A 22312-nucleotide genomic window follows, 5' to 3' on the forward strand; every position below is an offset into this window, starting at 1 on the left:
TGGGCAGCGCCCCTCAGCCTGCAGGTCCCAGGATTCAGCCTGAATTCACTGCAGCAAACCGCCCGTCCCTCAGTGAGGACGGCCACGCAGAGCCCCGGTACCGTGTCGCCGGCCAGCTCCAGCGAGGCCGCGGACTCCGCGTCCAGGAAGAGGTCGGCCTCGGCCCGCGCGGCCTCGCACTTCTCCCGGTTCTGGGCGTCCAGCTGCGCGCAGTGCAGGACCAGGCGCCGGAGCAGGTCCAGGAGCAGCTGCAGGAGGGGGGGCCCCGCGCCCCTGCCCAGCTGTGGGGAGAGCCAGGCAACCTCAGGCCGGGGAGGGCTGCCAGTCCCAGGCAGTGCGGTCCCTCCCTGACCGGGTGCGACCCACCAGTAACAAGGCCCGAGGCCAGGCTGGCAAGTGCTTGGAAAATGCCGTTAGCCTCAGAGTCGTCTCCCAGTAGGACGTGGCCTCCTGCACCCTGACCCAATGCACAGGCTGTTCTGACCAGACAAGAGCAGGCCCAGCTCCAGCCCTGCCCCCACGCTCCGTGAGCCACGCCGGACAGAGCGCTCACTGCTGAGCACCGCCTGACAACGCACCAAGGAGGGAGCTGGCCGTGCCTCGGTGCCACCGCGGGGGAGGGCCCCGTCCCGCCAGCAGCTGCCCAGCGACCAGGCCCAGCAGCACGTGGCTCGTGTGCAGCGAGGGGCTCGCTGGGCTGGCGAGTGAGGCCTGGAGAACACGGTGCCTACCCCCTGGGTGCCTGTCCCAGGGAGGAGGCCGCGGGCACAGGCCGCGTGTGGCCCGTGTGGAGAAGGCGCTGACCTGGCGGAAGCGCTCCACGGTGGTCCGCAGGCACAGCAGCACGTGCTTCACGGACAGCAGGACGCGGTCCATGGGCAGATGTGGGACGGCATCTCGCAGCCGCGCCTGCACCGCCTCGTCCAGCAGCACGGCCTCGCCCTCGCTCCGGAAGGCCGCCTGCAGCAGGGCACCGAAGGAGCGGGCCGGGGGGTCCTGGGGGGCAGGGCTGGGCGGCACCTGCGGAGGCTGAGGAAGGGACAGGCAGTCACCCCAGAGGAAGGTGCACAGCCTGGGGGGCAGGTCCAGGCGACACCCCCCCCAGGGGACGTCCCACAGCAACTGGACGCCCACGGGGAAACACGTGACCACACGGCATGTTAGGTGAGCGCGCTCCTGGCTGTCAGGCGCAGCCTCCCTCACAGCGCACGATTGCGAGGCCTGAGCCGGCAGGTGTCTCACAGCCCGAGGACAGACGCCTGCACCCGCAGCCGCTGTGATGACCTCTGGGACAGGCAGCCACCCGTAGGCAGGGCACCGGCTCCTCGAGGGCGAGCCTTCCACAGCCGCCCCTGCCCACCCCAGGAGCCTCGGCTAGAGAAGCTCGTCAGGAGAGAGGGCAGATGCAAAGCACAGTCCTGGGGTCACTCAGTCTCTCACTCCCAGCTGCCGCCTCTACCCCATGTGGCTGTATCTCTCCGCCCATCCCCCAGGAAAGCCACTACCCCGGGCAGGGAAACCACGCCCCCAGCAGAGAAGCCACGCTCCCAGCAGCGAAAGGGGGGCGGGGGGGGCGGGGCCCTCCTCCCTGGGATGCAGCTGCAGGGGTTAGGAGGCCCTCAAAGGGGAGAAGCCCTGTGCCCTCTGCAGGGCAGACGCTCATGCTCCAAGCACCCACCCAGGAGTGCAGCCCGAAGCGGCCTCACCTCCACACAGGCCTAGCCCGGCCATCACCAAGGCCTAGCCCGGCCTGTTGCGTGGGTGGGCACGGGGCCGCTGGTGAAGAGCGTGGGGGCTTGGGGGGGGGGGGTGGAGTGGAGTCTGACAGCTGAGCTCAAGAAGCCCTGGGTGCTAAGGGCCATGGAGGACCCTGGAGGACGGCACAGCAAGAGTGCAGCTTGCTCAGGGGGAGGAAAAGGCAGCCCCCAAAGCCGACGCCAGCAGCTGCCTAGTTACCCAGCAGCCAGAGGGGCGCATGGCTCCCCACCAGCCGTGTGTCCGTCCCTTTAGCGCCCTCCGACGCAGGGAAGCGAGGTTAGGAAATGTTGCCCTGCAAAGCAACGCAGCTGGGCCGCGGGAAGAACGCTCGGTTTCCCAGGACAGGCTGGTCCCCGCGGGAGTGCTGGGGTGTGGCACCCACTCACCGCGGCCTCCCGGGCGGGCTCCGGGATCCAGAGGCGGTAGTAGCTGCTGAAACAGCCCGGCGGCAGGCAGCCCTGTGGGAGCGGAGGCGCCAGCGTGTCGTAGGCCTGGAGCAGCAGACACAGCGCCAGCGGGTCCCGCTGGCTGTGCAGGAGGTCTGTGAGCACGGCCGTCAGGTACGCCACAACGCTGTCCCCTGCGGAGAAGGAGGCGGGCGGCAGGGCTCAGGGACTGGCTGCCGGTGACCCATCCACACACACACTCAGTGTTCAGAGCAGGGAAAGCCACGCCAACTCCACCAGGGTCACATGACCACGCTGGGGGCAGACGCCACTGGCACAGGCCCCAGAGGCTCCAGGTCCTGAGGCCAGAGGGCACCCCAGGCATGGGAGAGGCGTGGCCCACCTCCTGGGCGTCAGCTGCCCTCGCCCCTGGGGGACGGCCACTAGAATTGCCTGGCCGGGCCGGGCCCATCACCAGGTCAAGAAACAGACCCTGACTGGCTAAGCCAGGGACTTGCTGGGGCTTGTTTGTTACTGCGGCAACGTCTGAGCGACCTCACCAATTACACTGTGATCTGGGGGCACTTCCTTGAGCCTAAGCTGCCTGAACACCCAGCAAACACGAAGAACTCGTGCTTTAGCGTCAAGCAATCGAGAAACACGCCTTAGCCAGTTTAGCTCAGTGGATAGAGCGTCGGCCTGCGGACTAAAGGGTCCCAGGTTCGATTCTGGTCAAGGGCACATGCCCGGGTTGTGTGCCCCAGTGGGGGGCGTGCAGGAGGCAGCCAATCAATGATTACTTCTCATTATTTGATGTTACTATCTCTCTCCCCCTCTCCCTTCCTCTCAGAAACCAATAAAAATACATTTAAAAAGAAAAAGAAGCAGTGAAAAGATGGGTGTCACAGCAGGGTCTGTGCAGGCGTGCACACACGGGACGTCGGATTCATCCTCCCACGGCCCCTCCCCAGCGGCCCGCCGGCCTCTAGCCCCTACCCCGCCGCCGAGCCCCGCCCGCCGAGCCCTGCCGCTGGCAGCTCCCACTTTGGTGGGTTTTCAGCGATTACTCCCAGGCCCCTGGAGCCCCGCCTCCCACCCCACCCGCCGTGTCCGCCCGCGCAGGCACCTGCTTCACGCTCCGTCCCGAGGAGCAGCTTGTTCCTGGCCTCCAGGGCGGCAGGGGCCACGGGGCTGAACGGGAATGTGAGCAGGGCCGTGTCTTCGCTCAGCGAGCACCCGATCTCCTCGTCCAGGCCCTCGCTGCCCTCCACCAGCACGTCCACCATGTCCAGCACGTCTGGGGGGGGTTGCGCAGGGTGAGAGCCGGGAGGGGGAGCAGGAGAATGTGGGCGAAAGGAGAGTAAACACTCCGCTTCGGGGGAAAGGCCTAACACACAGCCTGACTCAGCAGAGGACCCGCCGCTCAGGGACGACGGGCGGGAGTCCCCTCGGGGACAGTGAGCGCCAGGAAGCTTCCCCTGGACACTGAGGCACCCCCCCCCCCCCCCCCCCGGCAGCACCAGAGCACAGAGCGGGCGGCACCCGGTGCCCATCCCCACGGAGTGCCGGCGCGAGGCTGACAGCGGCCCACGAACCGCGAGGACTGAGCCCGTCGGGCTGCTGTGAGGTTGGGACGTGGGGCCTGTGAGCTCAGATCAGCCCTGCGCGAGGCAAGCGCTGCGCAGCCAGCACGCCTGCACGCTCCTCCGCCACGTAAGCAGACAGGGCGGTTTCGTGTCCTCGTGGGCTGGGCTTCGACCAGGTTTGCGCTCCGCAACCCTGAACGCGATTCCCGTTCTGTGTCTAACGGGCCACGGTGGCTGAGCCCAGAACCAGGGACAGGGAGCGTACTGACCGTCGATGTGGGAGATGGGGATGCTGGCGTCGTCGGCGTCCTGCCTGGCCGCGGCCTGCAGCGTGCTGGCTTCCTGGACGAAGTCGGAGGCCTTGTCTGTGTACACGTAGGGGTTTGCCACCAACGTCAGCAACACCTGGGCACGAGAGGCCGAGAGGAAAGCTGTCGGAAGGTCGCAAAGGAAATGGGGCAAGTGTCCCAGACATCCCGGTAGAATAGGGGGGGGCGACAGCGCTCACGGGCTCCACGAGAACGAGAGCTTTTCTGCAGTTTTAAAGCGTTTTGTAGGATTTTAAAGACCTCCTTTCCGTGTCTGTCGTTGCTTTCACCGTGACTCAGTTACCCCCGTTCTGGGCAAAAGCAGGTCCGTGAAGGACAGCCAGCAGCGCCGAGTCTCCTCCTGCCTCAGGCGGAGCGGCGGCAGGAAGCCGGAGGGCAGCCAGAGGCCTCTGGGCCGGGGCATCGGAAATGCCTGCCGTGGCTCCGACCCCGCGGTGGGACCCCCCAGGCACGCTCCGCACACGGGGCAGCGCTCACTCGTTCCAGAAACTGGAGGACGGCCTCCCGGCGGTGCTCCGCGGGGTCGTGCAGGTGCTCCAGCCACAGCTCCAGCTCCCTCCACGTGTGCTCGAACACGCCCGTGTCCCGCAGGATCTGTGCGAGCAGACGGCCGGCACGTCAGCAGGACCCGGCTCTGTGGGCCTGGCCGGGTGGCGGGCCCCACGGGACGCGGACCCCAGGGAGCCCAAGGGCCCGGCATTCCCCTACAGTCTCACTCACTCCATGCTGTGCTCTCTGCCCCCACGGAGGGGACGGGAGAGAGCACGTGTGCTCGGCAGGGAGGACTGTCCCGCTGCTGCTCGCCTTCCCTCAGCTCCGCCCCACACACAGGAAACGCCCGGCTCTAGGCGGCCCGGACTCTCCCCCAGACCCGCACAGTCCCAGGCACACGTGCGCGACACGGCCCTCGCAGCTGCGCACCCCCCAGCCTGCCCGATGCCCGAGCCTCTCGGGCCCTGGGGACTCCGGCGGGCGAGGTGCACCCCCATGTCCACGAGGACGGTTTGAGGTGAACCTGGGGCGAGTCAGTGACAAGGCCGCCAGGAAGCAGGACCAGGACCCAAACCGAGGAGCCGACGCGAGCTCACACGCCCCACGGCACGCCGCCTCTCGGACACGGCACGTCTACGACGCCGCCCCTGGAACGGCCACAGGACCTCCAGGCTTAAATGATGAGATTGAGAACCTCGATTCAGCAAGCCTGACAAAGCACCTACTGTGCGGACTGTGCTCAGCGCCCCGGAGCCGAGAGAGGGCGTGGGCGTGCTCACCTTCATGATGAGGCGCTTGGTGGACGACTTGAGCTGGGAGTGGGTGCTGGCCACGAACATCTTCATCAGCAGGTAGAACACGGACCGCTCACCGCCGAGGAGCTCCGCCTCCGGGCCCTCCTGGAGGGGGACAGCAGCGTCAACGGGCCCCCCACCCCAGGACTGGGCCCGCCACTCCTGGCTGTGACCTTGTGCCCAGCACCTCGTCTCCAAGATGTGTCCAGCGAGCCCTGACAGAGCACACGTGTGGAGTATACAGCGAGCCGTGACAGAGCACACGTGTGGAGCGGCCACTGAGCCGTGACAGAGCACACGTGTGGAGCGGCCAGCGAGCCGTGACAGAGCACACGTGTGGAGCGGCCAGCGAGCCGTGACAGAGCACACGTGTGGAGCAGCCACCGAGCCGTGACAGAGCACACGTGTGGAGCGGCCACCGAGCCGTCCAGAGCACAGGGGTGGAAGCTGGCACACAGGAAGTTCTCCAGCGGAACACCCCAACCAAGATGCAGGGGAACCTCAGAGAGAGGACTTGGGGGGTGAAAAGGGGGAGAAATACAATGACCCCAGGGCCACAGCGTCCCACCCCTTTCTGGAAATACTACGTATAAAGATGTAAACACCCACTTGCACGCTACAGGTCCCACGAGATCTTTTTTTTTTTTTTTTTTTAAATATATTTTATTGATTTTTTACAGAGAGGAAGAGAGAGGGATAGAGAGATAGAAACATCGATGAGAGAGAAACATCGATCAGCTGCCTCCTGTACACCCCCTACTGGGGATGTGCCGCAACCAAGGTACATGCCCTTGACCGGAATCGAACCTGGGACCTTTTAGTCCACAGGCCGACGCTCTATCCACTGAGCCAAACCGGTTTTGGCGTCCCACGAGATCTTAAGTTAAGTTTCAAGTCTTACTGAAGGGTCCCAGGTTCGATTCTGGCCAGGGGCACAGGCCTGGGTTGCGTGCTCAATCCCCAGTAGGGGGCGTGCAGGAGGCAGCCAAGCGATGATTCTCTCTCGTTATTGATGTTTCTCTCTCTCTCTCCCCCTCTCCCTTCCTCTCTGAAATTGATAAAGAAATATATTTAAAAAAACAGAAGTCACCTGAGCTACTGAGAAACACGCAGATGACGCTAACTGCCTGGTTTCCCCCTTCCCGACAGAAACGATAAGGCCCGTGTTTCAGCACAGGACCTGCTGCATCGTGAGCCCCTCACGACTCCACCTGGCGTCCTTCAGGAGCCCCAGCAGACACGCTGGTCAGAGAACGCCACGCTCCCCCTGGCTCCCTTTATTCTGCAGGCTGACGCTCTACCCACTGAGCTCAGCCGGCTAGGGCTACTTTCCAAAGGTTTTAAACAACACACAGAAGAGCAAACAGTCCAGGTAAAAAGTGCAGAAGCTCCAGTGCCCAGCAGGCGAGGCTCTCAGGTAAGCCCCTTATTTCCAACCGAGAGTGCAGGCTTCCCGGCTCCACGTCTCCCACAGACGGGACCTGCCTGTTGCCCTCCGGGCCCCGCCTCCCGGGTCCTGCCCGGCCGGAAGTCCCCAGCGAGCCCGCAGGCGTGCGAGGGCGGAGGCGGCGCTCGCTCCTACCTGAGCCTTCAGCCAGGAGAACTTGCAGGCGGGCAGCTCCAGGGCCACCTGCAGGAGGTGGTGCTGCAGGACGGGGGGCACCTGCTCCCGCAGGGCCTGCTCCGAGATGACACCTGGCGGAGAGAAGTCGCGTCACGCGGGGGCTGCGCCCAGCGGCTGCTGTCCTGGCCCAGGGACCGGACGAAGGCGCCGTGTCCAGATGAAAGGGCGGACGCAGGGTTCCGCCCCGACCTGGGGTTGCCCTCACACAGGCTGTGCCCTGCTCGGCCACACCTCACCTGACGTCCCCGCCCGAGGCCCAGTCAAACCCTCAACACGCTGCCTGGGCCGCTGAGGCCTCCGACGGCTCAGTGCCGCCGCCATGCCGCCCTCCCGGGGCCTCCGCTAATGCCAGCCCGGGCGTGGGCACAGGCCTTGCTCCCGGCTGCAAGCATTTTGTGAGCAGACGGCAGCCACCGAGACTGCTCCCGGCCCCCGGCTGGTTCCCAGGAAGGACACAGCCACTACACAGACGGCCACGTTCCGAGCCTGTTCTGTGCTCCCAACAACGGGAACCCTTCCCTCGCACCACGGCAGGCGCCCCACCGCTCACACAGGACGCTGCTCCTAAGCCTTCCTAGAACACGTTCGACATGCTCATCCTAGAGGCTCCTGATACAGCGATTTCACCACACTTCCCCTCGAGGAAACGCGACCAGACGGCGAGTCACGCTCACGGGTGGTGTGCGCCGCCGCACCGGGGGCGAGTAATGATGTCAGAGGCCGGGCGGGAAGGCGCCCTCCCAGGGCCCACCCTCTGAAAGAGGCTGTCGTGAGCGCCCCATGGCCACTTGCTGACGCCCGTGGCGCCCGAGGACACGCAGGCTGCGTCTCCCCGCCTCTCGCTGCGGCTGCTCACCAAGCAGACCTGAGGACCCCGGCCACGGATCAGTATTATCCGAGTGAGAGCAGCAGCCCGGGAGTCACACCCTCACACGCGCCGGCCCGGCCTTCCCTGCTCTGGGCCCCGCTTGTTTTACCCGAGCCCTCATGTGCGGGCAGACACAGTGGGGACAGGGGAGGGGGTGTGAGGCTGGCAGGCACAGCGGGGGGCATGTGTGCGTGTGTGCGTGACTGGCAGGCACAGCGGGGGGCGGGTGTGTGTGCGTGACTGGCAGGCACAGCGGGGGGCGGGTGTGTGTGTGTGACTGGCAGGCACAGCGGGGGGCGGGTGTGTGTGTGTGTGTGTGACTGGCAGGCACAGCGGGGGGCGGGTGTGTGTGTATGTGTGAGACTGGCAGGCACAGCGGGGGGCCGTGTGTGTGTGTGTGTGTGTGAGACTGGCAGACACAGTGGGGGGAGGGGTGTGAGACTGGCAGGCACGGGGGCGGGGGGGGGAGGGGTGTGAGACGCACCCCTCAGGAGCTTGCTGAAGTCGAAGTTGTACTGGGTGACCACGTGCGGGACCACCCGCTGGTAGAGGCAGATGACCTGCAGCAGGACGGCCTTCAGAAGGATGGTCTCCGCGTCATCTGAGCCAGAACAAAAGCTTCGTTAGGAGACACCATCGACCCACCTCCGTCAACTGCGGGCTGAGCACTGAGCCCGCAGCGGACAGACCCACGGACGCGACTGAAGGACCCCGTGGTAAAGGTCAAGCTGCTCAAACAGCCGGGTTTACCCCCATTTCCCTGGACAGGTCAGAGCGCTGTGTCTGAGCTCCGGTGCCTTGTGCATGGGGGGCGGCGGGGGGGAGGGGGGGGACACAGCAGTGGGGCTGCCCTGGGTTCACAGGACAGACGTGAGACGCAGAGCCCAGCGCCCGGCTAACAGGCCGAGTCAAACAACCTCACCCCCGGTCCACGCAGCCACCTCCACCGCACAGCACGAGGCCCCGCCCCCACGGACAGCCCAGCCCTGGCCCCCGCCCCCGTGCCCAGGTCCTCAGACCGAGCATGTAGGGGGCACAGCGTGACACACGTCAGAGTCCACGCATGATGCCCTCTAACCCTGCCCCTGAGCGAGCACACGAGCCCTCCCCGCCGTCCGTTTGCAGGCAGCGACCCTGCGAGCCCTCACCGCCCGGGGCCGCCTCGCCGGCCGGAGCCCCGCTGTCCCGCGTTGGTCCCTGCTCGGCCCCCTCTCCGGTGTCCTGCTTCCTAAGGGACTGCCAGACCCACACGACGGTGTTCAGGTCGGGGAAGACCTAGAAGGGGAACGGAGAGGGGGGCCCTGAGAGAGACGCGTGGACTGAGCCCGACGAGACGCACAAAACGGGGTGGGAGCCATCGCACCCCAGCCTCGGCCGCCCCGCCCTGAGGCACGACGCCCGAACTGTGCACACCAGGACTCGGTGAAACACAAGTACTGCCCCGCAGCCCCTTAAGGCTCAGTCCCCCGAGCGAGGCCCTGGGAACAGACACGTCCGTGACCTCGGGGACCTGCCCAGGGCGACCTCGGCTCAGGCAGCGGCCAGTTTCAGGCCACGTCCTTCCTGACCCGCAGGGAGGAGGGAGCGAGTGGGGCTTCCAGCGACCCTGCCCGAGTGGCCCCACCCCGTGTGCGTGAAGCCCCGCCCCGTGTGCGTGCAGCCTGGGGGAGGGAGGGCACGCCGGCTCCTGGAGGAACTTGGGCCCGAGGGCCACAGACCCCTGTGCTTCACACCACCCGAGCTCCCGAGACGGCCTCGCAGTGGGCGCTAACCTGGGCATCCCACAGAAAGCCGGGACATGCCGCCCACACCGGCCGCAGGCCTACCTTGCTCAGGGCCTCGCGGAAGAGCCGCGCAAAGTCCTCCATCATCGCGGCCGTGTACACGCCGGGCCCCTGCCAGGCCTCGCTGCTCAGGCAGAAGTCGATGGTCTTCAGAGCTCGCTTCAGAATGAACAGGAGCAGGGCCAGGGCCGTGTGCCGCACCGACTTGCTGTCCAACTGGGAGGGAGTCAAACCCACAAGGTCCTTAGGCTGCTCCGGGCACTGACCCCCCCAGCCCGGGCTGCTCCGGGCACAGACCTCCCAGCCAGGGCTGCACCGGGCACAGGCCTCCCAGCCGGGGCTGCTCCGGGCACAGACCCCCCAGCCAGGGCTGCACCGGGCACAGGCCTCCCAGCCGGGGCTGCTCCGGGCACAGGCCTCCCAGCCGGGGCTGCTCCGGGCACAGGCCTCCCAGTCGGGGCTGCTCCGGGCACAGACCCCCCAGCCCGGGCTGCACCGGGCACAGGCCTCCCAGCCGGGGCTGCACCGGGCACAGGCCTCCCAGCCGGGGCTGCTCCGGGCACAGACCCCCCAGCCCGGGCTGCACCGGGCACAGGCCTCCCAGCCGGGGCTGCTCCGGGCACAGGCCTCCCAGTCGGGGCTGCTCCGGGCACAGACCCCCCAGCCCGGGCTGCACCGGGCACAGGCCTCCCAGCCGGGGCTGCTCCGGGCACAGGCCTCCCAGTCGGGGCTGCTCCGGGCACAGACCCCCCAGCCCGGGCTGCACCGGGCACAGACCCCCCAGCCCGGGCTGCCACCGGGCACAGGCCTCCCAGCCGGGGCTGCATGGCGGGCACAGGCCTCCCAGCCGGGGCTGCACCGGGCACAGGCCTCCCAGCCGGGGCTGCATGGCGGGCACAGGCCGCCCAGCCGGGGCTGCACTGGGCAGACTTCCGCTTGAGCAGGGGCTGGGCAGCCATCGCCTGGCCCTGGCAGGAATGCCCCTACCCAGGGGGGTGGACACACGGAAAGCCTCTGAGGCTCCCTGACGAGTCAGAGTCCAGCGCGTCCTGTAGGGCCAGCGGATGAGCAGGAGAACGTTCTAGAAGCGAGGCAAGCACTCACATTCAGTGCCTGGGTGAACATGATCTTGTTGCACACCGGGGGCACGGTGGTCACCATCACCATGGCCAGCAGCCGGGGCAGGGGGATGAACTCTCGGGTCTGAAACGCCCGGGAAACGTCCGGCTGGGCCTCGTAGATCTGTGACGAGGGGAAAGGTGGGGCGGAGGTAAGCGTCACTCCTGAGGCTGGGCAGCCGGGCCAGCGGCAGTGTGCGTGACCCAGGCCCCAGGCTCGAGGAGCAGCCCAGCCCACGTGGGAGAAGCAGGCCCCAGCTCCCGGGCTCTCGCTGCCTGGAAACCGGGGAAAGGATGAAACCGGCTCCCCGGACTCCAAGGCTGAGCCCACGGTTCAGCTCGGGGAACGGGAGCCCGCGGAGAAGGGCCGCCGCCGGGTGACCTAACATCCCACTCAGTGGGTCACGGTCACCCTCTCCCGCCGCCGATCCGAGACCGGCCCACCCTCAGCGCTGAGCTCCCGCCTCACCTTGTGCAGCAGCTTGATGTTGTTGGCCCACGTGGCCTTCGCGCGGGGCAGGAAGGAGAGCGTGACCTCCTTGAAGTACTTGTGCAGCAGGTCTGGGCACACTCTGAGGATGCTCGCCACCAGCTTGGCCACCAGCTCGTCGTCTGGGGCCGTTTTCAAGCCCAACAGGAAGTGCAGGAGCGTCAGGTTCCCTCCTCTGCAGAGGAGGAGGGGTCAGCGGGAGGTGTCCTCCCTGCAGCCCGGCCGCTCGCCTCCAGGGCCCCCCTGTCTGGTGTCCCCTCAAGAACCCACCACGTCTAAGATGCCACAGGGCAGCTTTGCATGCAGTAAACGTTTCTCAAAAATTAAGTAAAAATACATAATGTTGATCAGAAAGCCATCCTTTTAAAGGCTTAAAATCTTTAACATGCAAATTTCATAAGGAAAACGGTGTGTGCTGTGCTGTCACATGAAGGAATGAGATCCACAGACGAGACGAGGTAAACGTGTGTGCACGTCCTGCTGCTGCCCTGTTGCAAGGGCTCAGCGGGGCGGTCGGGTCCCACAGACTGTGTGGCCCTCCAGCCCCAAAGCACGGGCCCTCGGGCCCCAGAGCACAAGCCTGCCGGCCTGCCCACGCTGCGGCCCTCGCTGTCTCCAGGCACCACTACGCGCCCCGCTCTGCAGAGCGGCCTGTCCTCACCCTCACCCACCGGGTAACAGACAAGCGGTCAACCAACACGCGGGCGGGCCTCCCGGCCAGGAGCAGAGCCGGGAAGGACAGGGGTGGAGCGACTTCAGAAGGGGCCCGAGAAGGCCTCCCTGAGGGGGGCGCCGGCATGAAGACCCCAGGAACCAAGGGCTGGTGGGTTCCTCACTTTAGCTCTCCTCAAGCTCCCACAGGCCCCCACACACCACACTCCCTGCGGCTCCTGGAAGCGCAGCCTTTTGCCGTGGCTTCTAAACGCGTGTGAACCAGCACTTACTTAACCGGCCCACACGCTGACTCAGCGTGCTCCTTTAAGGACCATCCAGCTCAGCCGTCGCCAACCTTCGGACCTCACGGGCCACCAGTGGTCTGCGGACCAGGGGTTGGCGACCGCTGATCTAGCTTACGGATCTGCTCAGCGGACACGTGCGTGACGTAAGCACGGACTGTTACGTTAGACTATGAGCCTTCCTCCAACACGGGAGGAGACCGAGCTGTCCTGACTGATGAGAAAGAGAAACGCGGTGGCAAGTTCGATCCGAACAATCTCAGAATCAAAACGAGGCCTGAGGGACAGCAGGAAGGAAATCCCCACCGTGTCAGCCCATCCTGACGGGTGAACGAAACCACACAAGCCTCCTCCCTGTAAGGATCGCCCAGGGGCTGCGACAGGAGCCTTCACAGCGACCACGTGTCCGATACTCCCGTCAACGAGCAGAGGGCCCGCGGAGGACAGCGTGTCTGACAGCGGCCACTTGCTGCTACGAAGTAGCCACACGAGCTGCCTGGCAGCGACAGAGCTACAGAGTCTAAGGAACTGCCCGCTGTGGCCTGGGGTGTGTGAAACCCTGCAATTAGGAAACATGAGCGAAGTGGAGGAAACCCTAGCTGGTCAGCGGCCGTCTTTGGGGAGCGGCGATGAAGGTGACCGTGGAACCAGACATCCTGGGGTCAAACCTGAGCCCTGCCACTCACAGCGGGACCACCTGGCCCCTCGGCTAAGCTGAGCAGCAATGCCACCCTCGGGAGGGCGGTGAGGCCCACTCCGGGGCAGCCCATGGGAAGCCGAATCACGCCTGAGCCCCAGGCCCCGCCCCCAAGAAAGGAGGTGACAGGTGCCTCTCGGGGTGCAGGCCCCCTGCTGCCCTGAGACCCGTTCCCAGAGGCACCGGCTGGAAGCCTCGGGGCTCTCACGCTCACGGGGAGCCGGGTCAGGCAGGGTTCCCTTCCAGCCCCCCCAGCATGACTGCCCCCCAGCGCTGCGCAGTCCCTGGTGGTGGCCCGAGGACACCCGGCCCCCAGGGGACACTCACCTGCCAGAGGTTCCCAAGGACGCGTCATGGAAGTTGATGCCGTGCCTGAGCGAGCAGCAGAGGTCCGTCAGGAAGCGGTGGACGCGCTCCCGCACCAGGCCCCGCCCCGCGTCCTCGGCAGGAGCCTGGGAGGGCGAGAATGCAGGAGAGGCTTAGGGACAGTTACAGAGGGAAGGACAGGGCCCAGGCCCAGGGCAGCTCAGAAAACACTTCAAAGTAAACACTCCGCACCATTTAAAAAATAATGGAAAACAAACACCAATCAACATGAAAAAGCACTCCTAGAGGGCACGTTTAAACCTGTGTTTTTAAACAAACTTCAGAATGACTTCATTTCTCTTGCTCCTTTCAATAGAATTCCACCCTTGGGAGTGTGTGGATGGCGCTGAGGAGGCTCCGGTAAAGGCGCACACACCTCCCAGCCAGAGGCCCTGGGGGTCGGAGATGAAAGGCAGGAAACCGGGCTCTGGGGTAATTACTAAGTCACCAGGAATTATTAAGTCACCAGGAAGTCGCAGCCTTCGTGACTCGGCCAAGTCCATGTTCACAAGCACCCCCAGGGATTTCAGATGAGAACCGAGAGACACTGGCCTCGTCCAGTGAGCAACTGTCCCCGTTCAGCACATTGGTGACGGCGTCAAACAAAGCGCTCATGCGGGCGAGGGCAGCGCTCCCCTGGCTGAGGGTCTGAGTCACAGCAGCCGGCCTTGGAGCTCCAAAAGCCGGATTTGAAAACAATGGAAGGGAACGAAGAGGCAGGCGAGAGGAGGCAGAGCCGGTGCGTCCCTACAATTCTACTGGGCAAGCACCTCGGGGACATTCAGATGTCACTCAGCTGAGGGGAGCAGTTTTCTCCTTAGAAAAATAAAGTTCAGCCCTGGGGGGGGGGGGGGGGGGGGCTCAGTGGTTGGACATCGTCCCAGGCACCAGGAGGCCAGGGTTCGATTCCTGTCAGGGCACAGGCCCGGGTTGCGGGCTCCATCCCCAGTGGGGGGCGTGCAGGAGGCAGGTGATCCATGATTCTCTCTCGTCATTGATGTTTCTCTCTCCCTTTCACTCTCTCTAAAAATAATAGTAATAAATGTTTTTAAATATATTTTTTATTTCAGAGAGGAAGGGAGAGGGAGAGAGAAACATCAGTGATGAGAGAGAATCATTGATCGGCTGCTTCCTGCATGCCCCCTACTGGGGATCCAGCCCACAACCCAGGCATGTGCCCTTGACCGGAATCAAACCTGGGACTCTTCAGTCTGTAGGCCGACGCTCTATCCACTGAGCCAAATTAGCTAGGGCTAATAAAAAGTCTTTTTTTTTTAATTTAATATCATGATACCACAGAGTAGGAAAAAAAAAATCTTACTGTAAAAATAAAACTTTAAAAATCACGTTGAATCTAAGTGGAAAACTAATATAAGCAAAAGCCAAAAGGAACCGGCCCGATGGAAAGACACTGTAAGGAGGTGTGTGTTCCGTCGTCCGTGTCTGGGCCGTGAGGCTCTCGCACTGACCGCGAGGCCACCGGCAGCGACGCACCTCGGTGGGCCCCACGTCCACGTCGACAACCCCGTTCCAGCCGTAGAGAGACGCTATGTGGGTCAGCAGCTGCCCGGTGAAGAAACGAACCTTCTGGGTTTTTGTGATATTTTTATTGTGAACCACCTGCAAACAGTGAAGCAAAGCAACGTCAAGGAATTCCGTTCTTAAGAGCGTTCGTTGTTTTTGTCATTATAAAAAGAACGTAGGCTACGACAAAACATTTGGCCAAAAGAAAGGGAACAAGCCTGGCCGGTGTGCGCATGCACCAGGTCATAGGTCAGAGTTTGCAGGCTCAACCCCAGTGGGGGGCGTCCAGAAAGCAGCTGATCTATGATTCTCTCTCATCATTGAATCATAGATGTTTCTCTCTCTCTCTCCCGCCCTCCCTCTCTGAAATCAATAAAAATATATTTTTTTAAAAGAGAAAAATATGAAGAAAAAACGGAAGTCACCAATACCCCCACCCCCTCGCTACCTAGCGTCAGCATCTGGTGTGTTTGCCTTCAGCCAGCAGGTGAGACCCTGCAGCTCTACTCGCACGGCTTTAAACCAGGAACCCCAACCGCAGCACCTGGCACTGGGGCCCGACGCCGGCCGCGGGCGTCCCGGCCTGCCTGGGGGTGAAGAGCAGCACCCCTGCTCGACCGCGGGTCGCAGCTGCAGTTCCCAGTGCTGACAACCACGCCTCAGACACGCCGGACGCCCGGGGAGGTCGCTGTGCTGGGTTCACACTGTGCCAATCGCCGTTTCTACCCCGACTCCCCGTCCGCGGCCTCCGACAACTTCGACGTGGGGAGGGTCAGAGGGCTTTTCTAACGGACGTTCAGGGGCTGCTGGGTCACAGGGGTCCGTGCGGCAGGTTTTACAATCCCCCCAAGATGCTTGCAAAAGACAGACATGCAAGACGGCGCAAAGCAACACCATGGTCATCACGGCTCACGGCGACCTGCTTCCCGGCACGGTGCCCGCCGCTCCTCTCCGCCGTCTACGTGCCCTCAGCCCGACCCTCAGGGCTGCGTCCACACACGCTCTGCCTAGGAAACAGCTCCTGCCCCCTCGCGGCCACCTCGGTAGCTGAGGCTGGCCCCCGAGGCCCGTGAAACACCGGACGCCAAGGGCAGACGCGTGGGTACCAGGCGCGCACCTTCGTCTGCAGCGTGGACAACAGCATCTCGACCGTGGAGATCCGATCCTCCTTGACGCCCGAGGCGAAGATGCAGGGGAGGAACTCTGAAAGCAAAGTGCGAGCACTGAGCCTGCCTCTGACAGGCCCCAGAGGACAGCACCTCCTCAAGGCACCGCAGCCAGGCCTCCCTTTCTTCTGGAAAGTTCTGCCCTTTCGTTAGGCAGCAGCCGCTCCGTGCCGCAGGGTCCCTTCTGCCGACAGAACCACGAGCGCCGCCGCGGCTCCAGTCCTGTCTGCTTACCGTTTCTCATGTTAACTGCAGAAAATGAACTTCATTCACCTCTCCAAAGGCAATATACGCTATGACTCTGTTTCCCATAATTCTCTGGGCTTAGACTTGCTCAGAGATGTCTTTAAAGTAATGATGGTCATTTCATTGAATGGTGGTAGAATTTGGGGTGCCTGTGCCCCCGGGACTGGGCCAGCACAGGCACGGAGCATTTACAGCCTCGCTCGCTCTGCACATGCCTCCCGGCACACAGTTCTGTGAGCGGATCCCTTCTTCTCAGAGAAAGAAAAGCCAGGAAAACACCGGACACACCGCAGGAATGGGAGTTGGAATCCAGCGTTAACCCCGCAGCCAGAGGTTAAGGTCAACTCTACTGACCTCGGGGCTCCCAGCTGCCTGCTAACCTCCTGGCGTGTCCAGGCTGTGTATTTAACTTTTAGTGAAATGGGGTCACACGTACCGTTTCATGACAGAACGTGTCCCCATCACAGGCGGTCAGGAAGCCTGGTGTGAGTCATGTCCCCTACTGCAGCAGCGGCCCCCCCCCCCACGCCGTCCTCCGTGCTCCCAACGCCTGCCGGTGGCGAGGGCTAACTCTCAGCTAATGGAGGACGGCTCCTAACACACCTCCACTCGCACCCGTTACTCCTTAGGAAAGCGAGCGGCCCTGGCCTGGCTGCACCGAACACGCTAAGGGTTGCGCTGCGCCCGGCCCAATGCCCGCAGGAACTGGAGCGCATGCCTGCCACACCCCGCACCCCGTAGCAGCACTGATGGGACCCCAGCACCGTCCCTACAGGCATGGCCTCCCGCCGACAGGGCTGGACCCCGGGGGCCGCACTGAGCATGCCCAGGACCGTGGGTCCAGGCGAGGCAGGGCCTCACACATCCACATGCCGCCGCCTCCCGGAGGGAGAAGCCACCGGCCAGCGGGGCTCCCGGGAGCTCCAGCACCGACGTTGTGGTGACCCCGCAGCCCGCGCAGCAGGAGCACCGGGTTCGCACTGACCCCGCCAGGAAACCGCACCCTTCCCTCTCGTTCCCGCAGGCCGAGGCCGCAGACTCCCGCTAACCCTGGAGCAGTGCTTCGCGGGGAACCTCCCGGGCAGAGGGGCCGCTGCGCAGGGCACACCCACCTTTCAGCTCCAGCACCTGCACCACGGTGCTGTCGTCGCCGGCGATGAGGAAGGACAGGGCGAACTGGATGTAGGCCAGCCGGACGTCGTGCACGCCCTGGGACAGGGGACAGGTCACGTGAGCATCCACACCCCTGGAAGCAGCGCCCGCACCCCTCCCGCCCAAGGTTACATCTAAAACCCCTGGGCATCTCCCCACCAGGACAGAGAAGAACCCGCTCCTGGCTGCTCCCCACCAGGACGGGGTGCGGAACCCGCTCCTGGCTGCTCCCCACACAGGACGGGGTGCGGAACCCGCTCCTGGCTGCTCCCCACACAGGACGGGGTGCGGAACCCGCTCCTGGCTGCTCCCCACACAGGACGGGGTGCGGAACCCGCTCCTGGCTGCTCCCCACACAGAACGGGGTGCGGAACCCGCTCCTGGCTGCTCCCCACCAGGACGGGGTGCGGAACCCGCTCCTGGCTGCTCCCCACACAGGACGGGGTGCGGAACCCGCTCCTGGCTGCTCCCCACACAGAACGGGGTGCGGAACCCGCTCCTGGCTGCCAGGCTCTGGAGCACCAGCAGGGAGCGTGGACCTGTCACTCGGAGGGACCGACCTGCGGCGGGCACAGGCCTCGGGAGGACGCCTCTGCACCGAGCCCGCAGACTTGTGTCTTCTCCTCCGGAACCGCCCAAGCCCAGGTGACACTGCAGGGCCTCCGGGGACCGCCTACCAACAGCCCCGACACCCACCAGCCGCGCTCCCATTCTCTCTGGAAGAATCCAGCCCCTTCTCACTACGAGACGCACCTGGGAGGCACAGAAACGTAAAAGAGCCACAGACGTGTCTCTGAGAACCTCACTGCTTCACCTTCCAAGGGCTTTCTCCCAAGTGGAGCGTCTCACAGGGTCCACACCACGAGGCCACGGAGTGATGTCATTTACTCACGAGCTAAGTCACCCCACGGAAGGAAGGACCATGACGCTCCGCCCACAGCAGCTGCCCAGAGGCCCCGTCGTTCTGCTCTGTAGATGGCAAGCCCCGCTGCAGCCAGGAGCCAGGCCTGCCTGCCCCCCATGTCCCCCTGCAGCCAGGAGCCAGGCCTGCCCGTCCCCCATGTCCCCCTGCAGCCAGGCCTGCCCGCCCCCCCGTACCCCCCTGCAGCCAGGAGCCAGGCCTGCCCGTCCCCCATTCCCCCCTGCAGCCAGGAGCCAGACCTGCCCGCCCCCCATGCCCCCCTGCAGCCAGGAGCCAGGCCTGCCCGCCCCCCATGTCCCCCTGCAGCCAGGAGCCAGGCCTGCCCGCCCCCCATGCCCCCCTGCAGCCAGGAGCCAGGCCTGCCCGTCCCCCATTCCCCCCTGCAGCCAGGAGCCAGGCCTGCCTGTCCCCCATGTCCCCCTGCAGCCAGGAGCCAGGCCTGCCCGTCCCCCATGTCCCCCTGCAGCCAGGCCTGCCCGCCCCCCCGTACCCCCCTGCAGCCAGGAGCCAGGCCTGCCCGTCCCCCAGGGCCCAGTGGCTGCCAAGGCGCACGACCCTCCACACAGAGGCCTGACTCCAGGTGCGTGAGGACGGAGACCGGAGAGGGATGGACAAACCGCCCGCCCTCTCTCCGAGGGGAAAGGACTCACACGGGAGGCAGGAGGCGGGAGGCGCAGGGCTCACCTTGGAGTCCCTCTTGGTCACCAGGGCGTACAAGCTCTTCTTGTTCAGATCGAAAAGGCTGCAGACGTCCCTGGCGGCCTCGGGGCCCTGGGTCACCATGGCGGCCATCAGGCTGAGGCAGGCTCGGGCCACCCTGCACGGGGACACCGGGGAAATCAGACGCTCGGAGCACCCACCCCGGCTGTGGCTGCCCCAAACCAGGAGAGGGGAAAAGCAGATACGCGGACGTGCTTTGTTTCTTTAAAATAAAAAAAGAGCGTAACAAACATTTCAAATAAAAGAAAAAAACTGAGCCTGAGGAGGACCCAGGAACACGCGACGTGAGCTAGAAGGACGGCCCCTCTCTGTGCAGTGAGGCCTCACGGTGGGCGAGCCACCCACCGCCTCCGTGGGCAGAGGGCCTCCCCGGGCACAGGGGACCCCCCAGTGCCATCGCCCTGCACAGGCGCCCGGGCCTGGTTACTGAGCACCCACCGTGCACCAGGCCACGCGGGTGCTGGGGAGACGCACGGGTGGGACAGCGAGGCCTTGCCGCCTGCAGCCTGCGCTCCGGTGGCGGGAGAGAGAGTGATGGGAACAGGCGTGGAGGGCACCGCTGTGCAAATACGTGCACAAGTGGCCTTTGCTCCGCAGCTGGAGGGAGACGGCGACAGGGACGCGGACGGCACCAAGGCCCTGAGAGCCTCTGCGGAGCCCGAGGCACAGGCAGGGAGCCCGTGACCAGGCCACGTGAGGAAGTCAGCGTCCCGGGGCCACAAGGAGAGCAGGCGGGAGTGAGAGGGACCGCGGTCGGAGGAGTCGAGAGTAGGGGGAGGTGGGGGGCGGCCACCAGCAGGAGGGGCAGAGCCTCGGCCGCAGGCTCCAAGTCATGAGGAGAAAAGGCCACGAGCCCTGCTGGGGAGCTGGACAGTGCCAGCCTGAGCTGGTCCTGCCACTCGGAGGCCCCTCACCTGCACCCCGAGGCCCCCCACCTGTACCCCGAGGCCCCCCACCTGTACCCCAAGGCCCCTAACCTGTACCCCGAGGCACCTCACCTGTACCCCGAGGCCCCCCACCTGTACCCCAAGGCCCCTCACCTGTACCCCGAGGCCCCCCACCTGTACCCTGAGGCCCCTCACCTGTACCCCGAGGCCCCCCACCTGTACCCCAAGGCCCCTCACCTGTACCCCGAGGCATACAGGGCCTCGCAGATGAGCTTCATGTGGTTATTCAGCAGCTTCTTCACGATGTTGGTCCCCACGACGTGCAAATGGGAAAGGTCGCTTGCTGTCCGCAACAAGATGGCCTCGAGAGCTTGAAATATCAACAGCACCTGCGAGGAGGGCGAGACACGCCAGAACCTTCTCACTTCTCCCCCACGGAGGTCTGTCTCAGTCAGGCACTCGCAGGACGAGGCCTCCCAGGCCCCAGCCCCAGAGTCAGTCCTATTCCCCCGGTGGAGCTGCACAGAGAACTGCTTGCTTACAACCACACCGGTGACGGGAGGAGAGAAGTTTCTAGCCACGCCTGGGCCTCGCTGCGTCGGGCAGGCTGGGTCTAAGCCCTCCCCCCTCCTCCCGAGAAGGCAGCGGGTTCCTCAACACCCGGTTCTGAGCCCCCGGGAACCAGAAAGCAATTCCTACCGATTTCCCTTCTGTTAAAACAAACCCCCGAAACCCAGCACGCCTGGATGAAGAACCTGTGACCCCTCCTCCTGCTGCTATTCACCCACAAGCAGCCCGTGCTTCCCCTAAATGCTTCCTAAGGTCATGACGCGAAAGCGAACGCGACCCCAGCACGGGCCAGGCCCCCCTCTGCAGAGGCGGGGTGCAGCCCTCTCCCTCCAGTGGACTGGACAGCAGCTGCACAGGCGTCAGGAGACGTACCTCGCTCTCGGGCGGCCGCTCCCCACTCAGCAGCTGGAACAGCTCTGCGCACTCCACGGAGATGGTGACGTAGCCTTCCACCACGTCGTGCGCGCCCTCCCGCGGCAGCTGCTTGGCGGCAGCGACGAATGCTTCCAAGGCTGAAACGAGCACGTGCACGTCAACAAGGACGGTCCCCCAGGAACCATCGCAGCAGCGACTGGGGCGGAGGGGGGTCTGGCAGGAGCGCCGGCGGCTGGAGCGAGGTGGGCAGAGCAGCCATGTGGAGGCGGGACCAGTAATGGCACGGCCTCCTCTCTGACATCAGGGAGGCCTGGGGGCTGTCCACCCAGCAGACCCTTCTCCCTCAGGGTCCTCGCTGATCGCACGCCGATCCATCCTGAGCACCCTGGTCTTTACCCACCCAACCCACGGCGCTCTTCCTCCCACCCCCCACAAGAAGGGGGTGCAATCAGAGAACGAATATAGGAAATGTGGTATGCCTATGTTTACCTACATACAGCTATACACACACACACACACACACACGATGGAGTATTATTCAGCCTTAACAAGGAAATCCTGCCTCTTGCAACATGGATAGACGCGAGGGTACTCAGTGACATCAGGCAGACACAGAAAGACAAGTGATGTGAGATCTCACTCATGCAGAACCCAGAACAGCTGAACTCACGGAAACAGAATGGAGGCTGCTGGGGTGGGGGTGGGGGTGGGAGGACGTGGGGAGATGTTGGTTGGGGTACAAACGTGCAGCTGTAAGATGAGTACGTTCTGCAGATGTAGGGTACAGCGTGGCGACTGCAGTAACAGCACTGTGTCATGTACTGAAAGCTGTTACGAGAGTGGATTGTAAACATTATCCCCACAAAAAAGGTGATGATGTGAAGGCATGGCGGTGTTCACTAACCTGAAGTGGTCATTTCACACGACTTGCATGTAGCAAGTTATCACCCTGTACACCTCAGGCTTACATGTATGTCAACACTGCCTCAGTAAAGCCGGAAGCAACGCCTTCCCTAGAGCCTGGGTGAGAACAAAGCTCCCTGACATCTACCCTTGCCGTTCCGTGAGGCGATCCGATCACAGGAAGCTATGAGAACACACGGAAAGGGAGACAGAATCCAAGACAGAGGCCAGATTCAAACACAAATCCGGCACACATCACAGGAAATACACACTTTCGCTCACTGCCACGCCTGCCAGCGATTTCACCTGCACCCACCCTGTCAACCGGGTTCCATCCGAAACCTATTCCCGTGCTGCACCTGACTGCCAGCTCTTTGAGCAAAACCATGAGTGCATACATGGATGCAACCTTTTAAACCAACATGCTTTCTCCTGCCACCCGGCTCCTGCCCCGGCCCCATCCTACCACTCGCTGAAAGCCACTTCCTCCGGGAGCCTTCCTGGATCTCCCAGAACTGTCCGTGTGATTTTATTGATTGGTACCGACCTTCTGCATTGGACTATGTGCCAGCTCACAATGGCAGGGCCCGGTCTGACTT

The 22312-nt window shown here is 64.1% G+C and overlaps 1 protein-coding gene across 1 annotated transcript in view; it reads right to left on the reverse strand.

The window, feature by feature from the left end:
- The window catches only part of URB1 (URB1 ribosome biogenesis homolog), a 42627-nt gene that overhangs the window by 19244 nt on the left and 1071 nt on the right, over positions 1-22312 (reverse strand). Inside the window, exons 2-21 of the mRNA XM_079766491.1 lie at positions 20808-20947; positions 20103-20254; positions 18943-19075; positions 17297-17393; positions 15890-15975; positions 14743-14868; positions 13210-13334; positions 11209-11404; positions 10726-10863; positions 9664-9837; positions 8986-9112; positions 8322-8438; positions 6928-7040; positions 5331-5450; positions 4537-4653; positions 4000-4135; positions 3271-3441; positions 2145-2338; positions 805-1029; positions 102-281 (exon numbers count right to left, since the gene is read on the reverse strand). Coding sequence (XP_079622617.1) covers positions 102-281; positions 805-1029; positions 2145-2338; positions 3271-3441; positions 4000-4135; positions 4537-4653; positions 5331-5450; positions 6928-7040; positions 8322-8438; positions 8986-9112; positions 9664-9837; positions 10726-10863; positions 11209-11404; positions 13210-13334; positions 14743-14868; positions 15890-15975; positions 17297-17393; positions 18943-19075; positions 20103-20254; positions 20808-20947 — 2867 coding nt within the window. The remainder of the gene's footprint in view (positions 1-101; positions 282-804; positions 1030-2144; positions 2339-3270; positions 3442-3999; positions 4136-4536; positions 4654-5330; positions 5451-6927; positions 7041-8321; positions 8439-8985; positions 9113-9663; positions 9838-10725; positions 10864-11208; positions 11405-13209; positions 13335-14742; positions 14869-15889; positions 15976-17296; positions 17394-18942; positions 19076-20102; positions 20255-20807; positions 20948-22312) is intronic.

The sequence above is a fragment of the Cnephaeus nilssonii genome (assembly GCF_951640355.1).
Source record: "Cnephaeus nilssonii genome assembly, chromosome: 3".
In the NCBI taxonomy this organism is placed as follows: domain Eukaryota; kingdom Metazoa; phylum Chordata; class Mammalia; order Chiroptera; family Vespertilionidae; genus Cnephaeus; species Cnephaeus nilssonii.